This window comes from Myotis davidii, unplaced genomic scaffold (assembly GCF_000327345.1).
Source record: "Myotis davidii unplaced genomic scaffold, ASM32734v1 scaffold575, whole genome shotgun sequence".
Lineage (NCBI taxonomy): Eukaryota > Metazoa > Chordata > Mammalia > Chiroptera > Vespertilionidae > Myotis > Myotis davidii.
Genome location: NW_006290306.1, coordinates 4954760 through 4979461, shown reverse-complemented (window position 1 = coordinate 4979461; position 24702 = coordinate 4954760). Strand labels below are relative to the sequence as shown.

Below are 24702 nucleotides of genomic sequence, written 5' to 3'. Positions count from 1 at the left end.
TCATGCTTTTTTTTTTTCCACAGCATCTTGACACATCCTGACTCACATTATAGATTTTTTTCTCCCCATGACTCATGCTCCCGGAGAACAGACACTGTGTTCTGCTCCTCACTAATGATCTAGCAGTGATTTATAAGCAGCAAACCGTTTTTCTGGGACTTGCCTTCTTAAGGTCAGTGCACCCCTGGAAGCAGACCCCTGAAAATGCAAAGTGCTCTCCAAGCTGGTTTTGTTGCAGCTAAGCTGAACGTACCACCACCTGTCCCACCTCCACCCAGGTGGGGTCTTGTGACTAAGTTTTCACCAATGGAATCTGAGTGCAAGGAAAATGAGTCCATTCCAGGCTGAGGAGTTCCAAGCAGCCTTCCCTAAGTTCTCTGTTTCCCCTGCCTTCTGGCTGAATGCAGAGGATCCGGTGAAGTTGCTTAGCCCAGTGGTCGACAAACTCATTAGTCAACAGAGCCAAATATCAACAGTATAATGATTGAAATTTCTTTTGAGAGCCAAATTTTTTAAATTTAAACTATATAGGTAGGTACATCGTTATTAACTTAATTAGGTACTCCTAAGGCTTAGGAAGACCCACACTCAAGGGGCCAAAGAGCCGCATGTGGCTTGAGAGCTGCAGGTTGCCGACCACAGGTCTAGCCCATCAACTCCAAAAATCAAGTTCCCTCTTCATTTTGGTTGCAATCATGACTTTCCTTCAAAAGACTGTCTTTTTTTCTTTCTCCCTTGTCTGTGGCGTCCTTCTCATTTTTGGCAGGAGGGCTTCAATACCAGATTTCTGCCAGGCAGTGAGAGATTGGTCCTCCTCCCCATGGAGTCACAGGACTCTGCTGCTGAAGAGCCAGTCTTTGAGTAGAAAGGGACAAGAGTGTCTCTGGGTCCCCTGCTGACGCCTGCTCACTGCAGGGAGCCAAGGAAGGAGGTTGGCCAACACAGGCAAATGGAGGGGGAGAGCAGGGTGCCATTGATGTCCCAGTTGGCCAGTGAGTGATTAACTCTAACACTATTAGGAGGAGCTGTCCATCACAGTCAGAACCTCCCAACAGGGCTGAGAGGCTATAACCTCCTTGTGACCCTTTGTAATGAGCCAGGCTTGACTTGAGCCTGCCAGCACCCTCCTTCTGGGCCAACGGGCAGCCTCCATGCCCTACCTCTGCAATCTCCACATTCCACTCTAAGGCTGAGGCCCATAGGACAGTGAACAATGAAAGCATTTTTACAAATGTCAGATGAAATGTCTTACCATATTTGAATTGCAGCAAATGTTTTATTTTAAAGATGGAGAAAACCAAATCAAACATGGCCTCCTAGTTTTTAAATCTAGGTATCTTCTTAGAAGGCTTGGTGGACCCTTTAGACTTCTTGGACACATTTGTTTCCAGATTAATACAGAAATAAACCAGAAAGACTGTTGATAACTTTTGAACATTCTAGATTTGCTGTAACGTTTAAATGTGAGTCATAAGTAAATAAGTAAAGTCAGCCCTTTGCCCAAGGGCCACCTCCTTGGAAAGGTCTTCCTGACCACCTTAACTAATACAGCTGCCTGTCACCACTCTCTCTCCTTGCACCTGCTTTTAGTTTTCTTCATCAAACTTTGCCCTCCCTGCATTTAGACTATACAGTTTTATTTTATCAGCCCCAGTCTCATCCCAAGTGGATGCTATGTCTTGTTCAAGACCCAGAGTCTGGAACTGTGTCTGACAGGGTCGCAGCCTGGCACTCTCTCCCCCCAGCACCTCACCTGGCTGGCTCCTTCTCATCCTTCAAAAGCTTTCAGGTAAATGAAATTAACACAAAGTACTCTCTCTTGATCATTTTCATTAAAGTAGGTCTCTGCTCTCACTCCGATTATGGCCTAAACAATAATCATACAATCTGTAATTATTGTGTGAATTTACATTTTACTGTCCGTTTTGCCTACAACTCTACCCCAGGAGAGTGGGATGGAGTCTGTCTTGTTTACTGCTTAATTCTCAGCACTCAGCAGAGCATTTCATAATAGGCCCTTGTCAGATGTTTGTTGAATGAATAAATGAATGACTAAAAAGTTGTTGCTCACCAATTACAAGGTGAGAAAGGAGATCTGATGCTCTTTTTAAAATGCAAATAATATCTGGTTTCTGGTTCAAAGCTTCCTTAGCAATTCAGAAATGTATAGAATTACTCCTTTCATGCTGAAAAAACCTTATTTGAATCTTGACCATATTTGTGCCTGGGTGGCTTATCTAGAAATAATGCCTGTGTTGAGACTAACAGTCAGGAGCGGGTGAGATCAGGCAAGGTGGGGGAACACTAGGAAGGAAGCATACAGTGGAGCATGGTGTGTCTAAACCGCAGGGACTGGGGAGGGAGTGTGTGAAGGGGGGTGGGGTGGGGGGCTTCAGGAGTTCTGTGATTCCAGAGAAGAGAACAGGTAGAAGGAAGGACAAAGGTAGAGATTCAGGCAGGGGGCCGATTGTGAAAGATAATTTTAAGGTGCTTGGACGTGAATATGTTTTAAAGAGTGGTTCCTGGTCATATTTGCATTTCCAATAGGCCACGCTTCATGCTGTGGGGAGGAGGAATGTGAAGGTCATAAGAACAGCTAATTAGAAGATTAACGTGATAGCGAAAGAGAGGGGCAATGCAAACTTGAACAGAGGCAGTGTTTCCGAAAATGTTGGAAATCTAAAACTACTGGCGCCCATTATAGAATAAAAATCTGTACTAAGTGAATCAATGCATGAACCATGGCTCCCTGGAGAACTAGACCGCTTAGTTCTTGAGAAAACACTGCATCTGAGAGGCGAGGACCTAATGGACAAGGACAATTTTCGTTGTTGTTTATTGGTTAAATTACTTTGCAGCTTTTCTATTTCACACCTCCTGTGTTAAGGGAGATCATTTAGATGTTTTAGCTAAAAATACCACTTTTTGGATCTATCAAGCTAATGGAAAATAAGAGTAAACAAGTCACTTATATTGGTAAATAATTTAGGATTTACAGCTTGTGGCCAGTTCTCTAGGAGATAATGAAAAATTTAACATAAAATATTACGTATTTTTTTCAATAGATATAACTTCTAGTCTATAACTTCTAATATATATTACAGGGTAAAAAAATACTGTGTGATTCATTACTAAAGGTTAATGTCCCTGAATTAACTGGTACATAACATAAACACATATTTGATGGAGTTAATCAATAGTCTAGGCGTTCCAACAGGATTAAAATGAATTTTCCATCTATTACTTTTAAATGCTATGGCACTCCTTAACACCCATATCCTGTGTGAACTATTCGATCATTTTGAAACAATAATAAAACCAGGTAATTGACTATCCAGACACAGCTGAGGAGGTACTATAGCAAATTCTCAGTGGTTCTCATTAATTCTGGGAAAGCCAGCTCTAAAATGTACAAAGTGAAAGAAAATACAAGATGTCATTTACCATTTGGCTATGGAAGGTGCTTTTGTGTTACAGTTGAAGATAGCTACAGCCAAAGCTTGTGCTCAGAATATAAAAATGAAGCTAGGGCAGTGATGGCGAACCTGTGACACATGTGTCAGAGGTGACACGTGAACTCATTTTTTTTGGTTGATTTTTCTTTGTTAAATGGCATTTAAATATATAAAATAAATATCAAAAATATAAGTCTTTGTTTTACTACCTGGGTTGCGGGCGCATCTCCAGTGGGAGATGTGCAGGAGGCAGCTGGTCGATGTTTCTCATCGATGTTTCTGACTCTCTCTCTCTCTCCCTTCCTCTCTGTAAAAAATCAATAAAATATATTTTTTAAAAAATAAAATAAAAATAAAAATAAAATTTCTATATGTGACACGGCACCAGAGTTAAGTTAGGGTTTTTCAAAATGCTGACATGCCGAGTTCAAAAGGTTCGCCATCACTGAACTAGAGAGTCCCTGTGTGTTTGAGCAGCCATCCTACCCATTATTACATGCTAATATTAGCCTCAACAAAACGACTCCTTCTCCTCATTTTCTTGTATGTTTCTTTGGTTAGAGGAAGAATTCAAATGCCTTCCTGAAAGGAATTCTGCAAGACCAAAGATTGTGTGTTGCATTAGCGGAGCAAAAGCAAAGTAAATGTTGCCACACAATGATGTGTGAACCACAGTGCAGCCAGGCAGGGGTGCTCTAGGGTTCAATTCTCTGTGCTGCTTTGTCAAATAAAAAACAAACCTGAATTTAGGTAAGGAGAGACTTTGAAAGGATCACTGCGAGAGGTGGAAAGGGACTATGAGATCTGGAAGGGTCAAGCAAAAAGGGGCTTTTCTGCAGAGGGAGGAATGAAGGCTGGAAAGATTCTCCCTGAGTGTGGAAGGTGGTAGGACGGTAGGTCAGAGCATGTTTACCCTAAAATCAGCTTATTCTCAGGATGGGCCTTCAGGCAGGGCTGTGTGCTGACTGGGGTGAAGGTGGGTCCAAGTTCAGAGACTGAAGGATGGAGAGAAGCTTTAAAGTTTGGTCAAGTCAAGGTAGAAGGTATTTTGTCCAGGTCGGCCAGTGGGGACTGAGTCCGGCAAGTCAAATTTAAGATGAAGAATGGGAATTGGAGGGTCCGTGTCTGGCCTTGTCACAGGTAAATAAGGGGGGGCAGCTGGGAGTTTTGTCTAAGTCATGAGGGGAAGTGACTCCTTGTAGTGAGTCACTTCCTGGATCACAGAAGGGTGGAACCTTGCAGGTTCCTGTTTTTCAGGAGGATATGGCTCAGGTATAAAGGCCTAGAAATAAAGGTCTGTCATTTCATTTAACAGTTCCAGTTTTAGGTAATTATTGAACAAATATGTGAAGATGTACATTTAATAATTCATTCCTTAAATACATACTTATTGGCTATGCAGGGCAGAGATAATTCAAATGAAACAGGTTAAGTATTGTGATGGGGAAATATTGGGTACTATGAAAGAATCTAGGAAAATTTCTTCTGACCTATTTCTCAGTCATTTGATTCTCTCTTCAGCGATGTGAAATCTACTCTGCAACACCCCCTCCACTAAATTTTTAATTTCAGTTTTTGTAATTTTCCATTTTTAAAAGAGTTCTCCTTTAAATGTTCTCAATTACTTTTTATAGTTTCCTATCTCTGAAGGTATTTTCAAATTTGTCTTTTATGAAGAAATTGTTTTCTCAAACTGTGACATAATTCTGAATGCCTACAAATCTTTTGAAGGTTACACGGTTATTAAAAAAAAAAAAAAAGAGTCACCTTCTTTCCTTTCTCTTATTTTTAAGCCAAGAGTACACTGAGTGCTTTATCTAATCAGGTTTTGATTTGTGGGAGGAAACGTAGATTTCACAAGGGCTTTGGGGAAAGCACTTCAAGATCAGCTCTGACTTTAGGAACCCCCTCCCGCCTCTCAAACCATCAGCAATGCTGAGGTTAAGGACAAGCTGGAGATAAGCTTCCAGCAGCTTTCTGAGACGCAGACACTGGGCCAAGCCAGAATTTCCAGCTCCGAGAGAAACAGAGCGCTTTCCTTTAAAAGAAAATCACAAAAATGCTCGCCTTTACCAAATGTTTAAACGTCTTTAAATCCTGCTCACATCTGCAATAGATCTCATAGTGGCTAGTTATATAGTCTTCTTTGTGAAACTTAATAAGGGAGACACCAACCAAGATTGGAGTTGGGAGAGCCCATGGTGGGGGCGGGGGGGGGGGCCCTACCGCTCATCCTTGATCGCCCCAAACAGGAAGATACCTTGTCCCTCCAGCAGGAAGACATTTTCTGCTCTCATACCCCACCAGGAGGGAGGAAGATTTTCCCCTCCCCTGGCAATGGCCCAGCCAATGAGAGACAGCCACAACCCAGCCAATGAAAATCCACTACATTTCGAATTCCCAGTTCCTTCCAAAGGCTTTGTGTTATGGAAGCTCCTTCCAAATTCCCCTTTTCTCTATAAGATAATAGTCCTCTCTTTTGTTCTCCAAACTTGCCTATGGTTTTTCCATAGTTGCTTGTCCTGAATTGCAATTCTCTGCTACTCCTGAATAAACACAGTTTTTTGCTGGTAAAAAAACTAACCTTTATTTTTAAGATCAACACCTTTGAACTTCATTAGAGGTGCATTTTTCCATCTATGGATATTTTCGCTACATCTTTCACCTACAGTCTAGTCGGTTGGCCCTTTCTAGAGCCTCTTCATTTGCTCCAAAGAGATCCTTTCTTTTAAGCCAGACACAGTACCATGAGAGGGCTGGCTTGAGAATGAGATCTGGGTGTTATTAATATCGCATCCTCAATTTTATCATATATAAATGAGGGTTTTAATAGCTTACAAAATTAATGTTAGACTGAGATAAGAATATATAAGTGCTATGCTATCTATGGAGTTGTATGCTTCCTTTTTGAAGCATTAATTTTAGAAATAATGACTGACTCATGGAAATTTTCTTCTTTCCTATGTACATGCTCCTGATATCATATCCTATATAATAAAAGCCTAATATGCAAATTGATTGAACAGGGGGAACTATGGGTGGAACGACCGGTCGCTATGATGCGCACTGACCACCATGGGGCAGACACTCAATGCAGGAGCTGCCCCCCGCCTGCAGGCCCCAGACCAGCCAAGGCAGGTGCCAGCAGGGGCCCCTAATTGCCCCGCTGGTCACCCCACAGATTGGATCTGATCACCAGCAAGGCCTAGGGACCCTACCCATGTACGAATTTTGTGAACCAGGCCTCTAGTGTGAAATACAGAAATGCTACAGAACCTATTTCTATATGTCCTATTGCTTATGTCCAGCGCTTTACACAGTGGAGGTGAAGAGCTGACATGAGACCAATTATACTTAAGTACAATCTCTTCATCTTAAGAGGTAAGAACATTTTTATCTTCTTTTATTTTCAGACTGTGCTATGGTGCATCTAGATGTAATTTCGGAATGAGATGTTGGTAGTAATAACTAATGAATTATGTTCTTGGTTACAACACCCCCCCAAAAAATAGTGGAGACCTAAGCTTGATGTGTTTGGAAGCACACAAGATTTAGAAGATGTTTTAGGAGATGCTTTCAAAAGATTACTATTCTTATCTTCTCCCTTATATAAACATTTAGTGTTTAAGTACACGTAATCTCAGAATTTCAGGGAAAAAAGTGCTCAGGGGAACCTCAAAATAATGTTAACATTATTTAGATGTCCATTAACCTAGGGTTTTCTAGGAGACTTTCCACCACAAAACCTCTCCCACTTACCAAGCATAGCTGCTAAACCAGGGCCCATTCTATGCATGGCTCTTTATATTTTCACCTTAAAAGTGACACTCTAAAATGGCTCTAGGTGGTTTTATATCTCCTTTATAAATTTTTTCTTAAAATATATTCCCCATGAATGTATAAGGTTAACATCCTTAAGAGAGCTAGATGACAGTAGCACACCTTTAACCATCCTTTGAGGCAGCTATAACATTTTAAATAAAGATAGGCACCTGGTTTTCTGAAACTCAGGCTCTTGACAGAGTTTTAATGCTTTAATTCTTTCAGTGTTAAAAACACACCTTTTGATTGCCCCCTAGGGCAAATAGTCAAACATGCTTTGTAGATTAGAAAACTTGTTTTTAAAGTTTTTTTTTTTTTAAAGCACAAAACCCAGTCTTGTACTTTCTAAAAGCTTTCTACAGTACAAGTTTAAGTTTAAATTTCTGATCCCTGCCCCAAAGAACACTTAGTTTGTTTGGAATGCTTATGCAAATGAATGAGCCTTCATCCTTTTTTTACCTTTTAATGAATTCTAATTAAACAGCATGTTGTGGTCTTGGTTGGCTAGAGAAAAAAATGGAGACTTTCAGTCCATCCTCCTTTGTCTATTCTTTCTAGCTAAATATTTTCCCCTATTATGTAGACAAACACTGGAAATTGCTCAATCTTTATCCCACACTAGAGGCCCAGTGCATGGATTCATGCACAGGTGGGTTCCCATGGCCTGGTCCCAATCGGCTCTCTGACATCCCCTAAGGGGTCCTGGATTGCTAGAGGGCTATTCTCTGGTGATGCACCCCAGAATTAGGCTCCCTCCTCTCTAGTTCCAGGTGTGTCACCTGAGAACCACAGCTGCCAAGTCACTGCAGCTCAGCAGCTCCTGTGTTGAGCGTCTGCCCCCTGGTGGTCAGTGCGCATCATAGCTACCGGTTGGATGGTCAAACGGTTGGACAATCACTTAGGCTTTTATATATATAGATAGCCTGGGTTTGGGATCCACCCTCCTGGGGGTGTGGTCAGGTATGGACTGCATCCCACTGGCAGCCCTAATACGGGTTACATCCAGAGTTTCATTTCCTCCTTTGGCCCTTCTGCTATGGCCTAACTAGAGACATCAGCTCTCTTATTTCACTCATTGAGCCTTTCTTTGTTCTCTAGTGTTCATTTAAAAGGAAGCAAGCTTCCTCCTGCTCACAACTTGCTAATTTGCAAGGTGCAGTTTTGGGGGAAACCTTCAGAATGTTGTTTTCCAACCCTGAGAGTCAAATTGCTATGTATTTGGAAAACATTTTCTAATTAAAAGAAAAAAATTTCCCCCTCTGATTTCAGTGCCTGTGAATGCCAAAAGAAATTTAATTTTGAAAGGGATAAAAACATAACATCTTTTTCTAGTTAGTTCTGAGAATATGCAATGCAAACAATGAGTTTATAAGTGTGCAAGTGCGCGCGCGCACACACACACACACACACACACACACACGGAAGCTCAGAGCAAGGCTTGTGGGCTTTGGGAAAGCCAGTGCTTTGTGCCTGGACTAAAAGAACCCTGAACCCTCACCTAGTGCCTCTGTCCCTTGACATATAAGTGGTTCCTGGTGACTCAGACCCGGGGTGGGACCCCTCTCTCCCTAAGGACCCCTTTCACAGAGAATCACTAAGAACTGCTCCTCTTTCAGGCCCCCAAGAACGCTGGTAGGAGCTAACCAAGTCAAGGCATGTGGGGTGTCACACCAGGGACATTTTATACAGCCGAAGGCATTACTGAAGCCAGAACATCCAATTAAAAACACTGGATGATATCCTAAAAGATGCATCACCATCAATATTTTTTTTAATAATCAAAATAAGAGGAGTCCGATACTCATTTTGTTAAACTCCACATTTCATAGATGGGCAAACTGAGGCCCAGAAATAGATAAATGTTACTGGGCTAGTTATTAGTAAACTCTGGACTACAATTGATTACATACATGTAACAGCCAACAAGCTCTGAGCCATCCCAGCCTGGCCATGCCCCCCAACTAACACTTCTCACTCTAACTACTAAACTATGCACTATGTAAAATAAATGGAGGTAGATACATTTTCACTTGGATTGAAGCCAGGTCTCCTAATTCTTAAGGTAAACAAACCATCCTTTGATTCAATGATTCCTTTTAGGTGAAAAGATTGATGAGTTATCACCATCCCATTCTCTTCTTTTTCTTATGTATTCATAATGAACTTCAAGTCATCTTTTATCAAACCGTTTATCACAAAGTAGCATATAAACTGTATGCTGTGATCAAACATTGCACAGATAGCAGACAGACAATAAATGAGGTAAGATTAGGGGACTTTTTCTTATTTTTCATTTTACAAGTGCTTCACTGCTTGTAAAATGAAAAAATAAAATTAACTGAGCACATTTAATATGCAAAAAGGCCAGATTATACTTAAGTAGGGGGAAGGCTAATGCAGACTGCAATGGTTCACAGCCAGGATCCTAGAATCAGAGGCCGAGTTCAGAACAAAACCTAAACCTAAACCTAAACCAAACCAAAGACCATCCTTGCAGTCTTAAGGGGTTGGGAATAGGGACAGTAGCTGGGGGTGGGGGAAGGGCAGGAGAGTTAGGGCAGTGTGGGCACTTTCTCCCGTTCTCACCATGAACAAGAGGGTAGGGAACCATTTCTCAGGTAATGATGGTGATAATTAAAGAGATCCAAATCTATCTATTCCGCCACAGGAGCCCAGTTTAAAGGCTTAAAAAAAATCCCACTACACTAAAACGAAAAGATTTCCTTATTGTGCTTCAAAACCAATACAGTTTGCATAATAAACCCCCTAGAGACATTGACTTAATATTTAACTAAGGCTAAATTACAAGATTCTACTTCAGAGGCACTGGGCAGAATCTCTGACGCCTCATTCTGTTCCACTCCATGCAAGTCAGCGAGGGTTACAATCTGGCCATTGTTGAATACTTTTCAAGACTCATTAATCTCAAGCAAGAACCAACTTAACAAGCAGGGCAGTCTTTTGAAGTGAACGGTGGTAGTGGTTTAAACAGAGGATTAGGAGATAATCGCATTTCAAGTCATCTTTTGGCACTAAAATTGACCCCCGTCTGGGGGCTGTGACTTACAGGGAGGGGCAGGCTGTCTTGCTCTCTTCCCTTATCGGGTCTCAGACTCCCTGTGACACAGCCAGGTGGCAGCCAGCCCACGTCCAGAGACGCCACTGCATTGTGATGTGTTATCACAAAATTTGCCTCTGAACCAATTTATAAGACTGTTGTATAAAATAATACCCTAGACCAACAGTTCTCAACCTGTGGGTCGTGACCCCTTTGGGGGTCGAACGACCCTTTCACAGGGGTCGCCTAAGACCATCGGAAAACACATATATAATTACATATTGTTTTTGTGATTAATCACTATGCTTTAATTGTGTTCAATTTGTAACAATGGAATTGGGGGTCACCACAACATGAGGAACTGTATTAAAGGGTCGCGGCATTAGGAAGGCTGAGAACCACTGCCCTAGACTCTACTGCAGATAGACACTATTTAGCTGGTAGGCACGATTTAAATGTGAATTTTAGATCTGCTTTGGACCGCAGGCATCAGCTCACTAGCTCTCAACAATCAGACTGTGAAAGGTGTGAAATCCATCATTTTCGACTCGTGCTCTCCAACACCGCTTAGTTTGACTTGGAAGAGTAGGAACTGAAGGACCTGCCAAAAGGAAATCTTTGGCCAGGATTCTGATTGTGCAAATAAATAAATAAATAAATAAATCAGGAATTTATATTCCCTAGGCAATTAAGCATTTTCTAAAGTGTTCCTCCAATCGTGTTGAATACAAAACAGCAAACCATCTAACATTTATTAAGCAATGGATTAGATACACATTTCAAATGCACTCTCTGCTACTGAGGGGATCCACAACACAAGACCAAATAAGGAAAGCCATGCCAGCATTGGGTCTGCAAAAGGGACACCATGCCTCCTCCTCCTCCTCCTCTTCTTAACGTCATCCTGCCCAACTTCGCTCTTTTCCTTCTGACTCCATGCCATGGATGGACCTCTCTATTTTTTGTTTTTCTTCCCCCCCCCTTTTTTTAAAAAAACAACAACAACAACAGAAAAAAACTTTATTGTTGAAATATTACATATGTCCCTTCCCCTCCCCGCCTCTTTGCCCTCTCTCACCCTGGATGGCCCTCTGTTAAGTGTCACATAGTGAGCATCTAGAGAAGGCTCATGACCATGTGACAAGCCTCCAAGGCTCCTGTAGCTGTTCCTTTCATTTTAAAGCTAGGGACACCCCAGGCCAGATCAGGAAGTGCCTCGAGTGAACTTTCACTGCTAGGATTATAGTTCAAATCTGTTGATATTCCAGCCTGGCCCACAGCTCCCTGCCCCTATTAATTGTCTATCCTCATTCCCCCCGCCCCCCACCAAAGCTGTTTGGACCAAGGAGAGCCACGGTATACACTGGCCCGAGATGGACGGAGTCATGTGATACATGAGCTGGGTCAGAGTGTCTTGAAAATCTGAACTAAAAGATGGTTGGAAAGTTGCCAGCTGGCAACAGGAGGTAACGAAGCAGACACGTGGAGTGACAGCTTCTCTGTAGCAGACGACTGTTCCCTGGCATCAGTTTCTGGGTGGGTTTGGTTCTTTTACAGGACTCCTCAGAGTCTTGCAAAAATGCCCTCTTTCCTGAGCTCGCTGGAGTGGTGTTCGTTTCTGGAAACCAAAAAACCACTACCTATAAACACCAGCCCGTGTTCCTTTCATGGTATCACAGCACCAGGAACCCCTAAGCACACTTCATAGATGCTGATGGAGGTGGAAACAGAGCCCCCACCCCCTACCCATATACACACCTTGCTTCCAATCAGGCAGATCATCTAAAGCTGTGAATTATTAGAAGAAAAATTCTCAGAAGCAATCAGGGCCTTCAACACAATCAGTAAAACTGTAGAAACAGTTTGGATATATCAGGTCTTTTATTTTATTTATTTATTTATTTAAAAATATGGAACGCTTCACGAATTTGCGTGTCATCCTTGTGCAGGGGCCATGCTAATCTTCTCTGTATCGTTCCAATTTTAGTATATGTGCTGCCGAAGTGAGCACAGGTCTTTTAAAACTAGAGGCCCGATGCACGAAATTCGTGCAAGAGTAGGCCTTCCTTCCCTTTGCTGCTGGCACCGGCTTCCCTCTGGCACCCAGGACCTGGGCTTCCCTCTGGCTGCCCGCAGGCACTCAGGACCCAGCTTCCCTTGCCAGCCCTGGCTTCGTCCAGGAGGATGTCCAGTCTAATTAGCATGTTGTGCTTTTATTATTTAAGAAAAATAACCACACACAGGTTAGGATGCTGGTGAGTATATCTTTTGATGTTAGGTAAAAACATTTTTTTTTACAAATGGGAAAAAAGGACAGGGGAAGCTCAAAGACAAATGTTAACCTTATTGGAGTTCAGAGGGCATGAACCAGGTTTAATAAGGGCTGGTTACCCCTGAGCAAGCTATCCTACATAATAAAAGGCTAATATGCAAATTGCCCCTATGGGTGGAAGTTCGACTGACCAGGAGTTACACGTGTGCTGACCACCAGGGGGTGGCGTGGCACATGGCAGGCTTTGGCGACGGGGCAGTCAGCTGGGGGAAGGGAGACCCCAGCCGGCAGCCACTAGAGACCCTACCCTGCATGAATTGCATGCACTGGGCCTCTAGTTTATTATAAGGAAAAACAGTTGGCCAGAGAGATTAAATGCCCAAAGACAGGAGTCCCTAATTTAAATGCTTTCAAAGAACCAGGGAGATCACAAAGGATAAGACAACAGGGAGTGGAGAGGTCTGTGCCTAAAGTGAACATATGGAATAAAAGTGTTAAAATTCAATTTTAAATGACTTTCTTAGCTATCACTATTGATGATACTATAAAGGCAAATACTATTTCTCAAAGTCTTGAACTTTTAAAAATCTTATAAAGACACATTGCCTCAGACAAGAAAAATCAATAGTTCAGTACCATTTTATGTTAACACCTGGTGGGAAAAAAATTAAAATATTAAAGTCCTTCTTAAAAGTACTCAAAAGGCAGATGGACAATTCTCAAGAGTTAAAACAAATGGCTAAAAAAAAGATCTGAAAAAGGTTTTCATCGTCACTAAAAATACAAGTGGAAATGAACTGAGATACCATTTTTTCATTGTTTAAATTAGCAATGATTGAAAAATAACCACACACAAAGCTCAAGAGGAAGCATCAGAATGAGTACTCTCACACAGATGATGTGGTGACTGAAAGCAAACAACACTCTAGGAAAATAATTTTGCGATGAGTCATTGGCCATAATGCTTCAACCAATCCCGTGTGGCAGGAAAAGGCTTCCTCTCTTAGAAACGAGCCCATTATTTCCCAGTGGATAATGTTTGTGCATGTTTTTGAGAATTTTTGTAAGAGTTTATTTGAGCCAAACTGACATATATTCCGGGGAGCAAGATCTCAAAGGCTCTGGATAATGTAATTTCATTTTGGTTTGGTCAAGTCAAAGCTCAAAGACAAATTTGTGGCTCAACTTTGGGAATCAGCAAGTTACATTTAACTGTACGCTAAACCTTAATCTCTTATTCTATCTGTATTACTCCTGATTTTTATTTTATGTGCTGTTCCCATTTTGTTTTGTATATCTCATCTTGAATGCCATGAAATATCTATGAAAAGAGGCAGAATATAAACAAGTAAAATATAAGGACAGAGAAAATGAACCTTCCAAGGATCAATCATGTTATCAATCTTTTCATTGCTCATTGCTCTTTCAAAAAGTGAATAATTTAGCCAAAAGTGAATTTGGCCTCATGTTACAAAGCTAAACATCATGCAGGTTCAATGAAAGTACATCTAACCTTTTTGAGACACAGCAATGCTATTTTAAAGCCTCTGTTTTAATTTTTAGTGGAGCTATCACCGTGCCGCTAAAGGATGTCAGGAGATCACAGTCACTCAGTTGGACTGAGGCTCTTCTGAAGCACTATCAACATCTTCTTATGAGCATCTAATTAGATAACCCATTCCCCAACTTTTCTGTCCCAAAGTCTAAGATTCTATTGAATTCAACCAATGACAGGTTAAAAACCTTGGTAAGTGACAGGTGACAGAAATAATGATGTGATGTCTCCCAGCTCATTTAACAAAAGCTCATCTAAATTTTCTGAGATAAATACCTTTGACTTGTCAAGAAAGGTATATAAAAGACAATTATGTAGAACACAGAGCTAAAAAATGCCATGCGACCAGCATGAACCACAACCACAGCAAATAAGCAATAGAAGAGAACATTGTGCACAACATTTTAATGTTTAAACTTCAGCTTTAATATCTATTTTTTTTTTTAATGAACAGTGAATGCTTTTCATGTCATTTAGCTGTTTTTCTAAGAAACAACCATGGTAGCCCTCTCTCTTTCTAGCACAGAAGGCCACTTTGTTACTTAATCCAATGTAATCCTGAGCAAGTTATTTAACCTTTCAGTTTTGTGATCTGTAAAATGGGCTGGCAATAACCCTCATCAGGATTGCTGGCAGGATAAATGAGGTAAAATATAAAAAGCACTATTACAGTGAAAGGGCTCAGCATTTGACATGGCTTATTACTATTTGAAGTATTACTGTCCTAATCTATAAAATGATGTAAATGGTACTAGCTCACTGTTATGAAGATCAAATATGGTAATGAAAAAAAAAAAAAGAAAATGAACACAGATGCCAATAAAAGCTGTACCACATAAGGGAGAAACAATCAGGATTGTGATGAGAAAGCAGTTAGCAAATCATAAATTCTGCTAAACTATTTCAGACCGTATGAGTCACCCGGAATAGAACAAATGACTTTTAAAAGCAATAAAACATGTTGGGACTTTATCCAATGACAACTGTAAAATTAATATAAAATTTGACAAGAGGTTTGGCGCTCCTGAATGCAGCCGCCTTCCAAAGACTGTTGGGTGAGATTAGATGTTTCAAGTTACAAGACTTCAAGCTCGGCCCCTTATGTAATTAACATTTCTTAATCCTGAGCCCTTGAGGAGGCAGCCACTGTTCTGGGATAGCCCTTCCTGGAGAGAGGCTGCCTCTCTGTAGGAAGCTGACAAGAGCCTCACCCTGCTCCACCTCTCCTTCCCCTGCAGCCCCAACACCCCAGGAATTTCCCTTCCCTTTGTCCACCTTCAACACTGGGGCCAAGCCAAGCGTCTGTCTTCATTATCTCTGTAGTGCAGAGGACCCTCCCTTCCTACTTGTTAATTTCTCTCCCTCCCGTCCCTCTCTTCTGCCACCACCTCCCCCTCCCCCCTCCCAGCACCCCCATGGCCTCCATTCTCCCCGCCAGGAACTGCCAGAATCACACACACTGCCTTCCAGATGCAAATGAGCACACAGAGCCTGTAATTCAACCTGGGTGTTGGGTGGATCTGGCCACGCTCCCATTTTTAAAAGCAAGTCACAAGTGGCCAAAGCTCAGGACAGACTGCACACTCAAAGGTTAGGTGCTTTCCTTTTTCAGGCAAAGATTTCATTTGCTCACTCTCAATAAAAGACTGGTAATTCTATCTCAAGCAGGAAATCCTTTGTGCACTTTGAAATGAGGACTCCAAAGCGGAAAATAACAACCAATAATGACAATCAGAGAGCCCTGTGACCACTGCCTCCTGGCCCCTCAGGAAACGTTTCCACCCTCATTGGAGGAGATAACTGGCCTTGAGCCAACCTTACACACATTACAAGATATTCCCAGGATATTACAAGTAATTAACATCATTTGCCTCACTCCACCACCATAAAAGTTGGATTGGGGATGGGGGGAGGCGGTACCTCAGAAAATAAATGACTGAAAGAAACTTAAGCACCTGGTCTTTCAAGCATTTTCAGATCTTCAGAACAGAAGGAATGCTCCCCACCCCCAACTCCTCCAGTGGCCGCCACTGCTCTGCAGGTACAGAAGCTGGACTCGGACAGGGAGGGGACAACTGCCCTGCCATTCGCCTTGTGCAAGATGCCTATTCTAAGAGGATCATACTTTTAGACAGTACCTGGATTTCACAAGAGGGCTGGCCAGGAGACGGGGGAAGGAAAGCCTGGCTTGCAGTTTTAGGCAAAAAAGGAGAAAACAGGGAGCGTCCGAGGCCAAATAATCCTAAAGGTAAACCTAGGACCTTAGTAGTCCTTTAGGCTGGAGGCTTCAACCCAGGCCCCATACGTTTGGACTGCAAGTATTCTGCGTTCTGTTGGCATGTGATGCTTTTTAAAAAAATGTAAGCCTACACTTAAAACGTGGGAGATGGCCCGTGAAAAACAGATCTGGCAACACCGGCCTGTATTCCCTCGTGGCAGTGACAGCAGGCACAGAGGGACAGCTGCTCCCTGGGGCCCCAGGGGACTCATGGATTCCCCCCACCCTGGGTGCCTCTCCCAACCCAGGACTTCACTGATTTACTACTTTCCCTGCCTTTGAGGATATTTAAGTTTATGGCTCCTGATCAAGGTCACCCTAACATGTTCTAGAAATGAAAAAAAAAAAAAGAAAAGAAAAGAAGCCGGGGGTGGGGTGGGGCAGTCACTGACTGCAGATCGCAGCACTTCTCAGAGCGGAGCTGCTGCAGGAGAACCCCAACTCCACACACAACCACCCACTCCTGAACCGTAGCTTTTGGAATCCGAGGTAGGAAACTTGGAGCGGCATTAAGCAATACTCTATAAATATTGGAGGGACAAAAGCATATAAGGCAGGGTGCCTTCCTGAGGGACTTCTCGTGTAGTGGGGGCAGCTGGCATAGACACAGAAACTGGTCCCTGAAGCTCCCTCTCCCAGCTAAACAATCGTTGACCTTAGAATTCGTTGATCTTGCTGACCCCTTTGCCTTCATGGACTCGTCCAGGGGTGGGCAAACTTTCTGACTCGAGGGCCACAGTGGGTTCTTAAACTGGACTCAGAAGAAGGAGCTGCGGCCGTGTTTCCCGACGTTGCCATGTTAACACTGCTGCTGGTGAAGGAGCGGAGGGGAGAGCAAGAGAACCCTCTGCTCTTTCAGCTCCACGGGCCGGATAGAACTGCTGAACGGGCCGGATCTGGCCCGCGGGCCATAGTTTGCCCACGGCTAGACTAGTCACTATGAGTTATCATGTTCTCAAGTATCAGGCCCCGAGCTCTGTGCACACTCTGTACGTCTTCACCAGGATTCTGGGAGGTGTGCAGTACCAACACCATTGTATTGATGAGACAGGTAAGACTGCAGACAAGGGGACCCTGACAAGTGCAGTGGTTGAACTGCCCTTGAACCCAGGCCTTTCTGATCCCAGAGCCCGTACCTGGCAGCAGGCCTTGCTGCCTTGCAAATATTCACCATCTTTCCCAGTAACAATAATAATTAAAATAGAATTTACTTGGTCCTGAAAAAAGTTAAACAATAGGGTCCCAAGTAAAACATCAGAAAGGGGCTCCACCTCTCTACCTGGAATTGCCACTGAGTTTCTGTGTCTATGCCAGCTGCCCCCACTACAGAAGAAGTCCCTCAGGAAGATACCCTGCCTTACATGCTTTTGTCTCTCCAGTATTTATAGAGTATTGCTTAATATTAGTCAACAGCTTCCAGGTTCCATTTTTGATCCAATTTTACTAAAATGGGCCTCTTAGGAGGATGCATTTTATGGCCCTTCTGAGTTCTCAAAAAGTCCTGTCTTCTCTACACATCACTTCTCCCCTCGTCTAGTTTTACTCACCCACAGGAACGTGGACACCACAGTACACAAAATCTATAGGTATTTTTCTTTTTTTTGCAAACAAAACAAGTTGTGGTTATAGCATTTTTTCCTGTTATTTTTCCAAAGTAAGCCAGGCAAACATTCAACTCTAAATGATTAAAAAAAAAAAAAAAGAACATATATGCAAAGTACTTGGATGCCAAAGCAGGTAGTTGTTGCGGAAGTAGTAGCAATCTATGCATAATAGTAATACTTACAACCCATATGATGACCAGTCTTCTGGATAAATAAGGATCAATATTCCAGTGAGTGAACGGAAGAAATGTGATGTAGAACACTTCTTGACCCAAAGCAGCTGAAAATCTGAATAGGTAATAGTAGAAATAATTCTTCACAATGTACTTTTGTACATAAGCCTGAAAAACAAAAGTTAGAACACTGTGAGTTCATTGAACTTGCCACTAGAGGACAAACTTTGAAACCTCTCTATAAAACTCTCAGGTCTTAGTTGCCATGGTGTTGCCTCACCTCTCATTATGTCATTATGGCATTCTTACCATCAATGTGCATAGTTGTTGAACATCTATCAACCCAATTTGTCCACACAATCACAGAAAAAGTTAGTTCTTCATCAAATTAACTAACATCCAAGACAGTAATATCAGGGAAGATAGGAACATTGAAAAAGAAATAGGGGCAGGGTGGAGGGGGTCAACTGGGAGGGGAAAAGATCATCTGTAATACTTTCAACAATAAAGATCCAGTTAATAAGAAAAGAAATAGAAGAAGGTACCAACAGATGGAAGAATATGCCGTGTTCATAGATTGGAAGAATTAGCATCATTAAAATGTCCCTACTACTCAAAGCAATCTATATATTCAATGTAATACCTATTAAAATAGTTTACCTTTTAAGTGGGACAAAGAAGGTTAACCCACTACAGTGATGGTGCAAAAAAAAAAAAAGCAGTAAATATACACAGAGCCTGCTAATATACAGTCCCATTTCCCCTCTTATCCTGGAGTAGGCAGGAAAAAAAAAGACTTAAGGGGGTTAAAACAGGAATAAGCAATCTATTCAAAATATGGTGAACACCTTTAAATTATGGTTTATTAGTGATGAGCTAAGAAATAAAACATGCTATTTATAGTAGTCATAGACTTTATAAAATCAACAAAAAACACCAATGGGGAGGAAAAGAGGCAACCCAACCACAGGGGCAACTATGTCAACACCCTTGTAGGTCTGAATTTTCTGTTTTGTTTTATACAAATTCTGAGGTTTTTGAATCCTGGGGTAATTCAGAGAATAAGTTATCTGTATTTGTTCTGCACATACTCATTCTGTACCTATGATGGCTGAGAACAGCAGTTCTCAACCTGTGGGTCGCGACCCCTTTGGGGGTCGAACGACCCTTTCACAGGGGTCGCCTAAGACCATCCTGCATATCAGATATTTGTATTATGATTCATAACAGTAGCAACATTACAGTTATGAAGTAGCAACGAAAATAATTTTATGGTTGGGTCACAACATGAGGAACTGTATTTAAAGGGCCAGAGGGTTGAGAACCACTGGCCTAGAACCTGTGCTGGGTGCGAAGATTCAGATGAGTCAAGCATGACCCCTGGGTTTAAGGAGCTCTTCTCTGCTGGGAGGGAGGGAGAGAGCTAAACTGTATAATAATTTGGGGCAGTTAAATTTTAAAGGACCAATGTTGTGTTTGAAGCCTTGAAAAGGGCCAAGAGTATATGATATACTTAAGGAATAAAATAAACTAAAAAGATGACCTTGGAAATTGAAAGGATATAACCATACTTGACGCTGTTGGCTGCCTATCAAGTATACATTCCTTTCTCTAAGAGGTTCCTGATTTTATTCCAGGATCTCTACCTCCCCCACAGAGCCCTGGGACTCAGGGGAAGCTGCCACTGCTCTCAGCTCCAGAGGTGTATCTGGATTCATCTCCACCAGTCACAGAAAGTTCAAGAATTCAGCCTCAAACTGAGCAATGCATGGTACTACCTTGGAGAAAGTTACTATTCAGGGGCGAGCACGCACTGCAAGCTACAAGTTCATCTCTCTTAGGATGAACTTTAGCTTCTAAGTGAATTCAAATGAGAGAGAATGGCAATAGATCCACCGTAAACAGGAGAGATCAGAGTCTTCAAAATGAATGAAATAAGGAAGTGTGTAGTTTCATTTCTCTGCCAAGATAATGTTATTACTGGATTTGCAAAACAGGGACAAGGAACTGTGAACAAATAACTAAGTGAAAAACTCCTCTATCATCTCTCTGAGGACTAGTCTCTGCCAGTTCCATTTTATAAATGTACATGCAATGGGCCTGACCTTCAGGTAAACCCCGCGAAGAGCCCTCTCAGCATAAAGATTACTTTAACCTGCCAGCTACCAGGTACACCTGGTAATCTGTCCTGCACTGAAACTTTACAAGATCTTTTTGCCAAACTCTGACAAGGGTCAAACCCCTCTCTCATGTCATTTCATGGTTTTTCAAGTGCTATTGACATCATAAGTACTCAGTGACAACCATATCCCTTACCCTAGAGATTTACCTGAGGCCAAGTTCAATATCTTAATCCTAGTAAATAATTGAAAAGACCCTCAGTGATGACAGCAAACTGCTCTAGTGTTCCAAGTACTATCTTTAGATGTGCTTTTTACAATCTCTCAGGTCTCTATTTTTTGGGGGGGTGGGGGAAGGGAAAAAGTCTCCTAATGCCATCCTGCTTTTTTGGTCATAAGTTCCTCAAATGCATTCTTCTAAAGTGGGGTTTCCAGTAACTTAACCCGTGGGTCAGAGAAGAGCTACTCTATTTTGCCGTTACCAGGGTATTCTGTGTTCTCTGCAAGGCTGCCTTTGATGCATAAACCGATCAGGAGAGAGGGGGCACTACAGACTCGTGGCATAGGAAGAGAAAGAACACTGAGAATAATTAACTTCTGACTTGGCTCTGCTCTGAACACCTGAACAGCATTTTGTTTCCAAACACACACCAGAGTCCCAAATGCAAAGGAAGGACGGCCAGGTCAGTGCCACTGATGTGCTCAGGGCTGACCCAGACAGCAGGCTGAGCTTTCAGAGGAGGAAAACAAACTGTTTTTAGCCCAAACAATGTGTGACCTTGGGGAAGTCAATTGGTCCTTCGGAACTACAGCGGCCTCAGCTGCAAAGGACAGAGTAGCACTAATTCAGTTGCTTTGTGGTATACAAAATGTCTGAAAGCAGGGAGAGGCCCCTTAAATAAAATGGTACTCAGGGCCCATTAGATAAAATAATAAGACTGGAAGCCTGTACTCACTGGTTAAAAGTGAGGAGGGCCCCAGGGAATCCCTACTTCAGCCCAGGCCACCTCCAGCCCCCAGTCCTCCTCTGGAACAGCTCCTCAGAGCAGGTCAGTAATCAGTTTGGAAACCACTGACCTTCATCTCTGCCAGACCTCACGTACCACCTTCCTAGAATTTACCCTTCCTCCAGCCCCCAGTCCTCCTCTGGAACAGCTCCTCAGAGCAGGTCAGTAATCAGTTTGGAAACCACTGACCTTCATCTCTGCCAGACCTCACGTACCACCTTCTAGAATTTACCCTTGGCCCCGAGTACACAGGCTATAGATATTCCAAAAGTCATTGCAAGGTCTTATTACTCATCCCATTTGTTCAGGTTAGAGCTGTATTTTTCCAAAGGTCAAGTTTGAGATACTCCCGACTCTCAGCAGAGCCAGAGGAGTTTAGGTCCGGGAGGACATCTGCAGCTCTAAGCAGTTCTCTCTAATTGGAAGCAGGAGAGAGAGCTCATTCTCAGGCTGAGAGAAACCCAATGATAGAGACCCAGCTATACACACACTGTCTTACTGAAAAGCCATCCCAAGACCCAAAGCTCTTCGCTGGAACGCACCAAGCAGCCGTGTTCCGTTCACAATGGCTTTGCTTAGAGGAGCTTCAGAGGCGGGAGAGAAAGCAGCCAGTGAGTCCAGTGAACTGGCCCGGAGCACAGAGACGCCAGGAGGAGGGACGCCACAGAGCCCGAGGTAGGGAACGAAGACTCTGGAAGCAACGTGTCTCAGACCGAATCCAGGCTGCCCCACCACTTACTATCTGCATAATCGCAGCAACGCCTCAGTCTCCCAGAGCCTCAGTTTCCCCTCCCGAAAATGTAAACAATAGGACATACCACACTGGGATGCTGGGAAGCTTAAATCAGACACTGTTGATGGTGTGTTCAAAGCACCGTTCAGAGCCAGGCATAGAAACTTCTCAGTGACACAACCCCAGCAGTGAGGATTTCCAGAAAGTGCTTCTCTATGCGAATGTGCATTTGAACCACCTGGCTCTTGTTAAAATGGACACTTTGATGCAGTTCACCTGAGGCAGGGCTGATAGTTCTGAGTTCCCAGGTGATGCTTATACTGGAAATTTTTAGTCCATGGGCAGCAAGCTGAGTAGCAGGGATCAAACCCCCCAGTGAAGGGTGTTTGTTTGTTTTTTTATCACAAAAGCGGGTGTCTGATTTGATCCTCAGTGTTGGAGGAAGCCTCAATGGGAATTTAAGAGAGTTAGAGAATGTGAGCAAAGCAACAGGTAAAAATGACGGTGACAAAGCAGAAGGGAACAGTTAGTGAGTCCCAGGGAGGAGCTTAAAATAGTCCAAATGCAGGAACAGAGCCCAGACAAGCACCTTGATCACACAAGGTACTAAAGCAGTGTTTCTCAACCTTGGCTGCACATGAGAATCACCTGGGAATATTTTTAAAATCCTGATTTCTGGGCCTCATCCTCTGGAAATTCTGTTTCTTTGTTACTACAGTGGGGCCTTGACTTACGAGTGTCACGACTAACGAGTTTTTTGAGATACCAGCTGTCTCTCGGCTGATTTTTTGCATTGAGTTGACAGAGTAATTTGAGTTAACGAGCTCCTTAATGAGCTCGGTCTTGGAATGAATTAAACTCGTAAGTCAAGGACCCACACTAATGTTGTGGCCCCACCGCATAACAAAGAAACAGAATTTCTGGAGGATGAGGCCCAGACATCAGGATTTTAAAAAGATTCCCAGGTGATTTTAATGTGCAGCCAAGGTTGCGAACCACTGTACTAAAGGGAAGGACACACGTGAAAGAGGCCCCGCTGAATAGCAGCCGGAGCAAACAAGCAACTGACGACACAGAAAGCAAGCCATTTCCCACTCCTTGCCTTCATTCATGAGGGTTTTGCATAAATTCCTGGATGATGAATACCAAGTTAGTTAGGATTCCTGAACCTTAAAAAACACAGGAAAACAAACCTCATTTCTTGAAAAGGGTTTAACCCAACCTGGTAAATTGTCATTCTTAGGTACATCTGCAATAATACACTTTCAACCTGCACACTCATTCTCATCAACTCTCGAGGGTTGTCACTCGCGTGCCCAGGGCCTTTTTTCACAGCAGACAACATCGTCATGTGCTTGGGATTGTGGGAGGAAAGGGCTACCAGCGGATGAGCTCCGGAACGACAGTCATTTATGGAGTCCGGTGTCTCCCCAGAGAAAACAGCCCGTGGTGGAGGGAATATCCCCAAAGACACAGGATTCAGGACTAAAACTAGGAATTGCCTTGCTTTCTGATTCTCATACTCTGCCTATATTCAGCCAGAATTTCTAATCTAGAGCCTAGAGATTGGAACGTGCATGTCTAAGGAACTTGATTCCTCTTCCAATAGAATCAATAGAGGTTTTGGTCCTGCTACCTCTCTCGGAAAGACTAGGCTTTAGTGCACGTGCCATCACACACCACAGAGATGGGATACTTGTAAAATAATCTCTCTTTCCAAGCTGTTGTATAAGACACCAACTAGCATGTTAACATACTAAGTACAAATCAAGCAATGCCTTTGATTTTTTTTAACTTAAAAGGACAAATCTGAGGGACCATGTCTATGTAGACTATTCATTCATTGCTACACTTTAGTGATGGCAGATTATTTACTAATATGCTCCCATTACTTTTAATTATTCTTTTATATATATATATTTATTTATTTTATTTTTTTACTGATCTTAGAGAGAGGGGAAGAGAGAGGGAGAGAAACATTGATTGGCTGTCTCCTGCACACCCCATACTGGGGATGGAGCCCGCAACCTGGGCCTGGGCCCTGACCGGGAATCAAACCAGCAACCTCTTGGTGCACAGGACGACACTCAACCAACTGAGCCACACCAGCCGGGCCTACTCTTATTTTTTTTGTTTAAGTTTAGGAAATCAAGACTTTTCAATCTATAAAGAAAATTAAATGATGATCACTTAGGAAGCCTAAGAAAGATTGACAGTGTCCCTTGAAGGGGAAACACGAGGAACGAGACTGTGCGAGGGTTTCTTCTTTCATCTTCACGTCCAGATAGAATTACAGGCTGTGGGCTCACTGACATCAGGATGGCGAGACTGAAAGTCAATAAAATAAAAGGACAAGTTTTTCAAATAAGAGCTTGAAAGGGAACTTCACATCAATCACTTTCATTTGCTCAGTTGACATTTGTCGAGATCCCTCAGCCTGTGTCCAAGAATAAGACGGAGGCTGGAGGGGACTGCACCCGGTGTGGCTTTTATATTCTGTATCTAATTGTAGCCTTTTCCACATTGGAGCTTTGTTTTCCTCCGGACGATCCATCAGATTTCAGTTCATCCTCAGGACATCTGACATCTTCTTTTTCTTTTCCTCAAGAGCCAACTCTTGTACTG

The 24702-nt window shown here is 42.7% G+C and overlaps 1 protein-coding gene across 1 annotated transcript in view; it reads right to left on the bottom strand.

Moving 5' to 3' along the window:
• SGPP2 (sphingosine-1-phosphate phosphatase 2) overlaps window positions 1–24702 on the bottom strand; it is a 60572-nt gene that overhangs the window by 23585 nt on the left and 12285 nt on the right. Inside the window, exon 2 of the mRNA XM_006763444.2 lies at window positions 18227–18385. Coding sequence (XP_006763507.1) covers window positions 18227–18385 — 159 coding nt within the window. The remainder of the gene's footprint in view (window positions 1–18226; window positions 18386–24702) is intronic.